The 13022-nt window shown below is 35.4% G+C and overlaps 1 protein-coding gene across 3 annotated transcripts; it reads left to right on the forward strand.

Moving 5' to 3' along the window:
* Positions 1-7535: 7535 nt before the first annotated feature.
* LOC123541084 (uncharacterized) lies at positions 7536-12074 on the forward strand. Of its 3 annotated transcripts, none has more exons than XM_045326463.2 (3): positions 7536-7665; positions 9987-10243; positions 10597-12074. In XM_045326463.2, exons 2-3 carry the CDS (start codon positions 10008-10010, stop codon positions 11369-11371), a joined length of 1011 nt encoding a protein of 336 aa, XP_045182398.1. In that variant the 5' UTR covers positions 7536-7665; positions 9987-10007; the 3' UTR covers positions 11372-12074. The 3 variants fall into 3 exon arrangements, with proteins under 3 accessions (XP_045182398.1, XP_045182397.1, XP_045182396.1); XM_045326462.2 differs by lacking the exon at positions 7536-7665 and adding an exon at positions 9100-9240; XM_045326461.2 differs by lacking the exon at positions 7536-7665 and adding an exon at positions 9196-9329.
* Positions 12075-13022: the final 948 nt, after the last annotated feature.

The following is a 13022-nucleotide window of genomic DNA, read 5'->3' on the forward strand; positions in this document are numbered from 1 at the left end:
CATGAACAAATGCTCACAAGAGTGAGCAAGAGCGGTCCGCACCCATTTATTCATTGCCGAGAAGTCGAGGAACTGCACGGTAATAGTTCTATGGTGCACTGATGTGGCTAAAGATTGAGTCATTAAAGTTTTATTACTATTATTAGTATAAAAATGCTTCAGTTGACAGTTCACTTCGGTCGACAGGCCAATAAACACAAATTCTTTCGAGTCATAGGTATCTCGCAATTCACAGTATTTCAGTCCGCGAACCTACTGATTTTCTCTATTTGTATCAGGGTTGGCAACTGATGGAATTTGGAAGCTGTTACCTGTCATTTACTACTGCATAACTGCATGTGTAGTCTTTCTAATGCAAAGAATTTCAATAACTGCATTACTTAAAGATGGCGGGAAAATGTGGTTATAATGAATTTGTAGACTTGTAGAGATTTCTAAATGATGGCTATTTTAGGCGTACGCACACAAAAGGCTGAATGGTACGCTGCATAGTACAGTACAAGGGTGAGGAGAAGGATTAGAAAACACTCTAGGAATAGGGTCAGTAATTCGGTCGAAAGTGTGCTTCCGCGGTGTAGTCGAAAGAAGTCCAAAGTAAATAGATCCTAATTTTCCCATTTTATGCGCAAATTCGTGTAAAACGAGTGCTTTAATCTCACTTTTTCACTGCTAGAATACATTCTGCATGAAATGAGACGGATTTCATGCTTACACTCCAATGATTGGCCGTTTGGCAGATCGACACCAAAAGTAGGGGTTTACTTTGCGGACAAGGGCAAATATGCGCCATTTTAGGGTAGCAGATCGACACTGACTGGCATTTCACTAGGAACTATTCAACCACGTTTCAGAAACCAAGTACAAATAATTCAAACATTTGAAACTTTTACCAAAATTTACAGTAAAAGGACATAGAGCCTAAATTTAGTCCAGCAAATGGATAGCGAGTGGCTGTGATTAAATGTCTGTATTTCTGTAAAATCTAGATTTCTTACTGAAAAAGTTGTGAAATTTGATAAGAAGTACATCTTATACAATGCTAGTATGTAAAAGCCGGACACCAATATGGAGGAAAAGAAAAACAACGCATACTGCAACGATATGATTTAGGTGTAACAATATACAGTGAAATATTTAATTCATATGTTAAAAAGACAGTTTAAAAAAACCTTTTCGATTTTTTTTCGATTGTTCACTGGAAAACTAATAGATAATAATAAAAACAGAAATTGAAGTAACAAAAAATTTGCAAGCTATATTTTGACTCCAGTGAGACTCGAACTCACGCTCTCGTCTGTTTGAATTAAATTTGAACTTGCTAAACGAGAGTGATAACCTTTATACCACTCTGGGTCCCTACAAAAGTAACACTTTGTATTCTTTATATTTTGGAAATTTGACGATCGGATAATTGCACCAATTATAGGTATATATACTGGACATTCGTTCGCACGAAATCTATATATAGAATATCTGCCGTGGTCGAGAGGTTAACGCACTGGACTTCCAGTTTAGCGACCCCGGTTCGAACCCGAACTTGGGCGCAGTTGTTTTGGGGTAAAATTTCTTTTTTCGTTTTAACTATTTGGTATCATTACCCAAAGTAAATTTTACTTTTTGCCCCACTGGGATGTTATTCGCTTTTATTTAAAAGTGCAAAAAACGTAATAAAAGTCGATCGGCGATTCCGTTTGAGATGGTCATATTTTATGCCGGTTGCTGTTTATTTAATGCTAGTATCTGTGTAAAATAGATACCATATCGCAGGTGATACATACAGTTAACTTGAAGCCATGAACAAATGCTCACAAGAGTGAGCAAGAGCGGTCCGCACCCAACTATTCATTGCCGAGAAGTGAAGGAACTGTACGGTAATAGTTCTATGGTGCACTGATGTGGCTAAAGATTGAGTCATTAAAGTTTTATTACTATTATTAGTATAAAAATGCTTCAGTTGACAGTTCACTTCGGTCGACAGGCCAATAAACACAAATTCTTTCGAGTCATAGGTATCTCGCAATTCACAGTATTTCAGTCCGCGAACCTACTGATTTTCTCTATTTGTATCAGGGTTGGCAACTGATGGAATTTGGAAGCTGTTACCTGTCATTTACTACTGCATAACTGCATGTGTAGTCTTTCTAATGCAAAGAATTTCAATAACTGCATTACTTAAAGATGGTGGGAAAATGTGGTTATAATGAATTTGTAGACTTATAGAGATTTCTAAATGATGGCTATTTTAGGCGTACGCACGCAAAAGGCTGAATGGTACGCTGCATAGTACAGTACAAGAGTGAGGAGAAGGATTAGAAAACACTCTAGGAATAGGGTCAGTAATTCGGTCGAAAGTGTGCTTCCGCGGTGTAGTCGAAAGAAGTCCAAAGTAAATAGATCCTAATTTTCCCATTTTATGCGCAAATTCGTGTAAAACGAGTGCTTTAATCTCACTTTTTCACTGCTAGAATACATTCTGCATGAAATGAGACGGATTTCATGCTTACACTCCAATGATGGGCCGTTTTGCAGATCGAAACCAAAAGTAGGGGTTTACTTTGCGGACAAGGGCAAATATGCGCCATTTTAGGGTAGCAGATCGACACTGACTGGCATTTCACTAGGAACTATTCAACCACGTTTCAGAAACCAAGTACAAATAATTCAAACATTTGAAACTTTTACCAAAATTTACAGTAAAAGGACCATAGAGCCTAAATTTAGTCCAGCAAATGGACAGCGAGTGGCTGTGATTAAATGTCTGTATTTCTGTAAAATCTAGAACTTTTACTGAAAAAGTTACGAAATTTGATAAGAAGTACATCTTATACAATGCTAGTATGTAAAAGTCGGACACCAATATGGAGGAAAAGAAGAACAACGCATACTGCAACGATATGATTTAGGTGTAACAATATACAGTGAAATATTTAATTCATATGTTAAAAAGACAGTTTAAAAAACCTTTTTCGATTTTTTTCGATTGTTCACTGGAAAACTAATAGATAATAATAAAAACAGAAATTGAAGTAACAAAAAATTTGCAAGCTATATTTTGACTCCAGTGAGACTCGAACCCACGCTCTCGTCTGTTTGAATTAAATCTGAACTTGCTAAACGAGAGTGATAACCTTTATACCACTCTGGGTCCCTACAAAAGTAACACTTTGTATTCTTTATATTTTGGAAATTTGACGATCGGATAATTGCACCAATTATAGGTATATATACTGGACATTCGTTCGCACGAAATCTATATATAGAATATCTGCCGTGGTCGAGAGGTTAACGCACTGGACTTCCAGTTTAGCGACCCCGGTTCGAACCCGAACTTGGGCGCAGTTGTTTTGGGGTAAAATTTCTTTTTTCGTTTTAACTATTTGGTATCATTACCCAAAGTAAATTTTACTTTTTGCCCCACTGGGATGTTATTCGCTTTTATTTAAAAGTGCAAAAAACGTAATAAAAGCCGATCGGCGATTCCGTTTGAGATGGTCATATTTTATGCCGGTTGCTGTTTATTAAATGCTAGTATCTGTGTAAAATAGATACCATATCGCAGGTGACACATACAGTTAACTTGAAGCCATGAACAAATGCTCACAAGAGTGAGCAAGAGCGGTCCGCACCCATTTATTCATTGCCGAGAAGTCGAGGAACTGCACGGTAATAGTTCTATGGTGCACTGATGTGGCTAAAGATTGAGTCATTAAAGTTTTATTACTATTATTAGTATAAAAATGCTTCAGTTGACAGTTCACTTCGGTCGACAGGCCAATAAACACAAATTCTTTCGAGTCATAAGTGTCTCGCAATTCACAGTATTTCAGTCCGCGAACCTACTGATTTTCTCTATTTGTATCAGGGTTGGCAACTGATGGAATTTGGAAGCTGTTACCTGTCATTTACTACTGCATAACTGCATGTGTAGTCTTTCTAATGCAAAGAATTTCTTTTATAACTGTAGCAGATGTTACCCTGTGTTACCCCTTGTGCCTTTTTTGTTACTAGAAGAATATAGGCTGTTGCCTTTTGTTACTAGTGTTTCAAAATGTTAGATATGGCTCAAATCTGGAGGTTGCTACATACCCTAGTATTTTTGTTACCAGTAACAAATGTTCTGTGTCTTAGTAACAAAATGTAACATCAGAACCATGCAGACATATAGTTCATGTGAATAAAAATGTCCGCTTATCTATGTGTACCTTGTAACACTAGCAACAAAAGGTAACAGCCTATATACTTCTAGTAACAAAAAGGGCACAAGGGGTAACACAGGGTAACATCTACTACAGTTATAAAAGTAAAATTTATTTTCATTTACAGGTCACTTGGTAACACTAGTACTTAGAAATGTTGGTTAAAGTCCAACATTTTGAATACTATCAAAGATGTTGTATTTCTGAGACTTGGCATACACATTTATTGTATCAACCTCTACCGCTGTGATAAGTCCCATAACCCTTGTATAATCCTTTTTATTTCTCTATTTAGAAATTTTGCTAAACTGTGTTAAAGCTTTAAATGACAAAAGTTTTGTTTTATTGACAAAAGTCAAATGGGCTGTCTTCTGACAGCTCTTGTTGTATATATATATATATAATATATATATATATATATATATATATATATAAAATATATATATATATATATATTATATATATATATTATAATATATATATATATATATATATATATGGACAATGCCATTTAGATATTATCAATTTAATGCAGTTTGATATAAGCACGCCATTTTGTTTCGAAAGACATACTGTAAAGTTTCTGAATATTTGCACATGCAGTTACCTCCTGAATATTGACTTATCGCAAAGGCAACTGTATTAACTATTGACCAAATTGCAATGCATTAAATAATGAATTAGATAATAAATATAATTAATATATAAATGATGTCAACGACGTTACCACTGACGATGCATATATCATTTTATTCAGATAGTACCCCTATGTAGACAACTAATTAAAGTCCATAATATTTGTGCATAACAGCCTATATACTAATAGTAACAAAAAGGGCACAAAGGGTAACATCCACTTCAGTTATAAAAGTAAAATATTCTTTCATCTACAGGCCAGTTAGTAACACTAGTAACAAAAGGGAACAGCCTATATTCTTCTAGTAACAAAAAGGGCACAAGGGGTAACACAGGATAACACCTGCTACAGTTATAAAAGAAATTCTTTGCATTAGAAAGACTACACATGCAGTTATGCAGTAGTAAATGACAGGTAACAGCCTCCAAATTCCATCAGTTGCCAACCCTGATACAAATAGAGAAAATCAGTAGGTTCGCGGACTGAAATACTGTGAATTGCGAGATACTTATGACTCGAAAGAATTTGTGTTTATTGGCCTGTCGACCGAAGCAAGCAACTGAAGCATTTTTATACTCGAATCTCACTGGAGTCAAAATATAGCTTGCAAATGTTTTGTTACTTCAATTTCTGTTTATATTATTATCTATTAGTTTTCCAGTGAACAATCGAACAAAATCGAAAAGGTTTTTTAAATTGTCTTTTTAACAATTGAATTAAATATTTCACTGTATATTGGTTACACCTAAATCATATCCTTGCAGTATCAAACCTTTGACCCTAAGTTGTGATCTTGACCTTGAACCGGCATGGCTGACTCATGTGTTCTGCACATTGTCTTGATGAGGTGATCATTTGACCCAAGTTTTATAAAAATCCTTCAAGGGGTTTAGGAAATATAGAGCGGACACAAAATGGAAAGCTAAAACCTTTGACCTTGAGTTGTGACCTTGACCTTGAGCTGACAAGGCTGACTCATGTGTTCTGCACATCATCTTGATAAGGTGATCATTTGACCCAAGTTTTATAAAAATCCTTCAAGGGGTTTAGGAAATATAGAGCGGACACAAAATGGAAAGCTAAAACTTTTGACCTTGAGTTGTGACCTTGACCTTGAGCTGACAAGGCTGACTCATGAGTTCTGCACATCATCTTGATAAGGTGATCATTTGACCCAAGTTTTATGAAAATCCTTCAAGGCGTTTAGGAGATATAGAGCGGATACGAAAGTGTTACGGACAGACGGAAGGACGGACGGAGGCCATTCCTATAACCCCCACCACTCGTGGCGGGGGATTAACTAAATTCTTTTATGTAGTATTTTGTGTACCAACATTTTACATTGACTGCAGACAACACGTCTAAGACCACGGGTCCTTCCAATAAGGGTATTTACTAGTTACTTACGGAAAACAACATCATGCGTCCTTCAAGTTGGGAAATTGCCAGTTACTAACGGAGAAAGATATCACGCGTCCTTCAAATAGGGAAATTGCCACTTACAGAGCAGCATCATGCGTCCTTGAAGTTAGGATTTATTCAGTTACTTACGGAGAACAACGTTGCGCGTCCCTCAAGGAAGGAAATTGCCACTTAAAAAGAGCACCAAGCGTCCTTAATGTAGAGAAATTTCCAGTTACGTCTTTCAAGTAGAGAAATTGCCAGTTACTTACACACGTCCTTCAAGACGGGAAATTACCGTTTCAAAACAGCATCATGCGTCCTTCAAGTTGGGAAATCGCCAGTTACATACGGAGAACAGCATTACACGTGTCTCAAGTAGCGAAATTGTCGGTACAAAACAGCACCATACGTCCTTCAAGTTAGGAAATTGCTAGTTACTTATGGAGAACAGCAACACGCATCCTTCAAAAGGAAAATGGCCAAATACAGAACAGCATCAAGTGTCCTTTAAGAAGGGAAATTGCCAATTACAGAACAGCATCAAGTGTCCTTTAAGAAGGGAAATTGCCAATTACAGAACAGCATCATGCGTCCTTCAAGAATGCAGAACAGCATCATGCGTCCTTCACGAAGGGAAATTGCCAGTTACAGAACGCCATCATGCGTCCTTCAAGTAGGGAAATGGCCAATGACAGAACAGCATCATGCGTCCTCCAAGAAGGAAAATTGCCAATTACAGGGCAGCATCACGCGTCCTTCAAGTAGGGAAATTGCCAATGACAGATCAGCATTATGTGTCCTTCACGAAGGGAAATTGCCAGTTACAGATCACGATCATGCGTCCTTCAAGTAGTGAAATTGCCAATGACAGAACAGCATCATGCGTCCTTCAAGAAGGGAAATTGCCAGTTACAGAGCAGCATCACGCGTCCTTTAAGTATACAGAATTTATCAGCTACATTTTTAGTTTTAGTTAACTTCTAACGTTTAGAACCAAAGTGTTATTATCCTGCCTTGTTACTAAACATTTGTCTCCTTGCTATGCTTTTATTCTTTATTTTAAATCTTGTTACACAAACAGATGAGCTGATAGTTATGTTTTAATTGTTTCAATTACTAAAATCAAATATCTTATTTCGAAATCTATATATGCTCATATTTCATACAGGTTTTAATATCTTGACAAGTTCACGTGTTTAAATATATCTAAAAATTGATAGCTATGGCTCACAATGTACGCGTTCAATGCAAATATACAAAGTACTTAAATGTCGACTAAAAACACACTGGCGTCAAACAAAACAGGAACAAAAGCACACAAGAAATATCGAATATCTCTCAAAAAGATAAACATTTTAAAAGTATTTAAAATAACGTCTACTCTAATGAATCAATACTGGTTTTAAACTTACTCATTTTAGGACGAAGGTAAGAAATACATGATCTCTGTTAAAGCTTTATTTTGTATTTGTGTTTTCGGGTACTGAAATACTAATGAGTACGGTAAGGACAGTGTCAGAATTTACCAAATTTATTGCTTGAATATTTTGTATGTAAGTTAGTCGCCGTCGCCTCCAGAAGACTGTTAGTAATGTCAGATGGAGTAAAGTGCAAGATACAGAAGACGCTTCAATGCCAGAAGCTTCCCTGGTTCTTTAGCGTGCCATGTGTAAAGTATCCATACACGAGACTCTTATCGCAATGTTTGTATATTTTTTGGGGATGTGTGGGGCTCAAACTCAAGACCCCTGGTTTCGTAGTCAGACTGTGTTACCACTGGACCGCGTTGGTCCGCTTCTTTTATAGTTGTAAATCATGACCCGAAAAGACATTTTGATCTTGGATATTGATCTTTCATGATCCAATAAACACTATTGTAAATCAAATTATCGCTTATATCATGCAGAACAATGCATTGTATATATTTTTTATACATTTGGAATTTGTTGTAATTGCAATAGCTGGCTCTGTATAATTACAAAATTTGTGTTTTAAGTATTTAAAGAGAAAAAAATGAGCTAAATTTTGGAAATTTTGGGCAAAAGATATGCATTTTGTATCTAGTTCATTATTAGAGCTAAGTTGTTTTTGTTTTGTCTTTTTTAAATAAGTATAGAGGAAAATTGGTAAAGTAAATGATTTTCTCTTCTGTCACCTTTTACAATATCTAAATCTGTTTTGGTTTATACTTTATAGGAAATCAGAACGCTTATGAAATAAAGTTGCTGATCTTTTAACACGAGTCAGAAGTATTGATACATTTCTTGAATCTTAAACAAAATCGATGACTATATATTCAAATTCGGGTGGTAGATTTAGTATATAATTGTGTGCTTTAAAAGCAAAAAAATCGTTTGTGAATGGACATCTTTCATATTTCTACGTTATTTGAATAGATCAGTGGAATAACGAGAGGACAAGCCCCAGTGTGTAACACTAGTAAACAAAATAATTCAGTGAGTTTATCTAACGAGTAAAACTCCTGATAATATGTAGAAAACCCATTTAAAGTGTTATTAATGCAAAAGAAATTGGTTGTAAAATAAATTTTATTTACCCTTTACCTTATATTATACAAAACATTATTTTGAACAATACTGTTTTATATTTAGACATTTTATTTGCTTGAAAATTGAAATTATGATATACATCTGGGGGAAATACCCATTTTAGATTAAACCATCAGCAGTGGCACATTTACCCATTTAGATAAGCCCATTATCCACGTTTGATTTATGCATTTAAATTTGAATTTAAAGCCTTAAATACATAATCAAGTGTTTTACTGAATAGCATAAAGTATTGATCTATAAACATTAATTTTTACTGTATGCAAACATTTACATGTCAGAAAAAGGCCTTCGGTTAGATTGTAAATTGAAGTTATTCAATCATTTTGTATTGATAAAGAAAATAAGAATTGGTAAAATTCCAAATCTGAAAGCCCACTTTTACCTTAACGTATGCTTTGTATGGTCGTGACATAAAGATATACAAAAAAGAGTAAGTGTTATGTATTCCTAGTAATATATCAATTAACGTGCAATAGCAGGAATCACACAAAGTTCATTCAGTACGGAGTATCTTACAGTGTACGTGAATTTGATTATGAATTCAATTCTTATCCACATTGTTTGGTTATTTAAGTTGAATTTATATATTTAAAACAGGTTTAATAGACAATCAAGTAGATTATAAAGTGTTACATACACGAAAACTGGATACAGGACGTTTTAGTCTGGTTTTCTTAAAAGTACTGCTTCACACAGAAAAAGTGTATAATAAATGGAATATTAAGTTATTATTTACTAAATAATCAAGGTCTTTGCGTGTTTTACTGTCTGATTTACCACGGTTCAGAGCTCAATCGCGCAAGGATTTAACTACGAAGGCGGGATTTGCTCCCTTTTACTCCTGGTTCTTGAAACTGCAGGATTTTATTGCTATTTGTTTAATGATATGAAACAAGCACACATAAATAGTCTCTGATTATTTGGTTACAGATGTGTAAACTATTTAATAAAAAGCACAGAAACAAAAATTTACTGTCTCTGTGAATGTCTTCACTTTCCATTCTATGTGTATGATCTTTTATTGTTTAATATACTTAAGCAATTCAGACAGATGGCAATGGTGAAACAAACTGTTTGTTTGTTTTTAAATCGAATGGAAAAAATCTCAAATAAGTAAATGCTTGTGAATATACAATTCATTGAATACATTTTACAAGTATGTACCGTCTATTTCAGTAATTCTATCAACACGGGAGAATGGCGTTCTCGTATTTGGGACCCGAGTCACCTCGGCCTTATGCGGTAATATCCGAGGGATTCCAAAACCGTTACCGGATTCCGAAGTATCCAATATGGGAGAATTTCACCTTTGGAGAACAATATGATGAACATTTATTTTCACTTATGAACAAATACCTTGACCTGGAAACAACAGACAGAGTATGTTACATTGGGGACACAAAGGGAAGTTTGGCCGAAGCACTGATGAACAGGTATATAATGACATATTTTGTTTTAATGATATTAAGATTAAACATTTTGATGATTAACTAAAATACAAGTAATTGCTTTTAATTGGATTGTGCCCTTTAAACGAGGTGTGTTATTTTCCGATGTTGCAAGATATAGTAGATTTTATTAGATTGTACGCTAATAAGTTAATGGCCCACATCCTAACATTTTATTGATGGTAACTGGGCACTGCTTACTGTTGTGCATAATAAAATGTGCAGGGTGAATATTGTATAATTTCTTCTCAAACTTTCAAACTTTTGAGATGATGTTTAAATAGCTTTATGTTTTATCGAGTAACATTAAAACATGTGTGTCTCTTCTCTATTTCTAGATTCTGTGTTCTTGAGCCTCTACTGACGGTGATTCCCGGTCATTACAGCTATGTCGAAACAGAGTCCAATAAGGTCCTATCCATTCGAGTGGCACATGTCGGTTCAGAAGAATTTTTCAGGCTTCAAGCGCGCGAGAAGCCTGAGAACAGACAGAAGTTTGACAAAATCATAATAAAAGACGCTCTTAGATACTTTGAAAACCCGATTGAAATGTATAACAATATCATGAAGTGCTTGAGCAAAACTGGGAAACTTTTGATCGTACACAGACCTAGTTCCATCAATACACTTCCGGTGTTCCGGAACGCCAAGCAACGATTGGAAGATAACGAAATTCCTTACGACGACATCATCAAAGATCTAAAGTCATGTGACTTCGATGTCCAATGGGAAATTGAATGCCTGCCAATCCTGATGTCGAAGAAAAAGTGGTATTCGTTGTTAAAATCAAAGTTTCCTCCTCAAATGGAAATACTCAGTGACTTTGAAGTGCAGTCTGGAATTCGTGAACTGTCTGAAGGTATAATGAAATACGAAGGAGACGTCGTTGAGTTTAACGACAGGTTACTATTTATAGTAGTTTCTAATCCCGCAGAAAAGAGACGAGGATATCCGGGCATCAAACGGTACAATGCGGATGACTTTTCAGCGTTCCCGGATATAAAAGATATGAATTATTCTATGGAAATGTCTGAAGACTTAAAGAAATACGTACACAGTAAACCAAAAACAAGTATACACAGGAGAGCAGATGGAAATGTGTTTTTCAGCTAACAATGGAGGGTGTGTTGCCCATGTCACCGTTTTACCATATTAAAAAAGCTAGCTAATTGATCCTTTCAGTATTTTTAGATAGTTAAATGACGATTTATAGAGGTCTAAAACTGTTTAAGTATTACATGAAACAGTACGTCTTCTAGAAAATTTCTTTCGAAAAAATGGGATGATTTTAAGTGACGACGGCATAGGGATGGATGTGTTTATGAAAAAGGCGGCTGATGCGCCCTGATGAGATATTCTACCAAGAACGTCAAGCTACATCTTTGCAGTGTACAATGTGTAGCAGTATGTATTGATAGACCGTGCAATTGTAACACTAAATTGATATGTTACTCTCAATGACTTTTTATCTATATACTCGTTTACATTCCATGTATAACCCTTAGCTGTTTTGTGGTTTGTGTCTACTTGTTTACACATTTGTGTATTCAATATCTGTTAATGTCGGCATAAACTGTTACTAACATAAGAAATATCATGTCTGGGGAGGGAGAAGGTAGCTTCAGTGAGTCCGTCAAAAACTAGAGTTTATTTAGCAGACTCGTCAGTTTCATCCTGTATAATTTTGTTGTTCTTTGTTTTTCGTGAGGGGAATGTTTCTGGTGCTGATTTGTGTTCTTCATTACCAGTCTGTTTCTTTCTTTCTGTTTATCTCAATTCGTGTCATCCTTGTCAAAATAAAACCCTTACAACTTGACCTACTTGTGTTGTCGTGAGTACAAATAATAATACATTCTGCACGAAAACAGAAATGACAGCTACTGTGTCAACCAAATAAAAAAACTGTAAGAACTTCAAACGCTAAAAGTCAAATATCAGTTAAATAACAGCGGCAAATATATCGCTGAGCGTGCATCGTGATTTTAAACTGCCTGCCCCTCTCTTATAAGATCTATATCATTCATAAATATCATTTTTTATGTGATTGAAAATGGCATTGGCTTTCACTGGAATGTAAAAGTGCCAATTTTCCAATGCGGCAAAAAGACTATGCTTCAATTAACGAGAGAAAAAAAACATCTAAACAGATAAAGATTCAGCTGACCGGAGGTATGGAATGGTAAGCATTGTAATCCTACTTTCCCAGGGAAGTATTCAACCAGCAAACGGCAAAGATGTGCGAAGGTACTAATCGTTTCCAGTAAGCATGCATCAGAGGTTAACTGGGCTCTGATTGCCACCTTTCAGGAAGTCAAGTTATACCAAAGTCAACCTAGGAATTATAGAATACAGAAATTCATCTTTCGTCAAACATTAACAACTTGGCTCATCCAGTTATATAAGAGTGTAAAGCTGAAGGCACTAATTCAAGCAACACAACAATGGTGATATTGAAACAATCTTGCCCCATTATCAAATGTGCCTGTTACTTTTGGTTTATATGTTTGATGTAAGTTTTGTAACTTTTGCTAAAGATATGTGGCCTCGACTAATTATTAGGCCAGTTTGAATAATTCAAAGGTCATAAAGTTGTTGGAAAGAAGTGGCATCTATAACGTAAACAGTATGAAAATAAAGTATTTTTACCTAGAACCATAACTATAATGTTTTTACGGCCTTTGAAAAATTGCCAACATCTTGATAAGCTAACTTACACGAAAACAAGTTCAATTGTCACAATTTGTCTGAGTTAAGGGCCGTAAGT

This window comes from Mercenaria mercenaria, chromosome 16 (assembly GCF_021730395.1).
Source record: "Mercenaria mercenaria strain notata chromosome 16, MADL_Memer_1, whole genome shotgun sequence".
Lineage (NCBI taxonomy): Eukaryota > Metazoa > Mollusca > Bivalvia > Venerida > Veneridae > Mercenaria > Mercenaria mercenaria.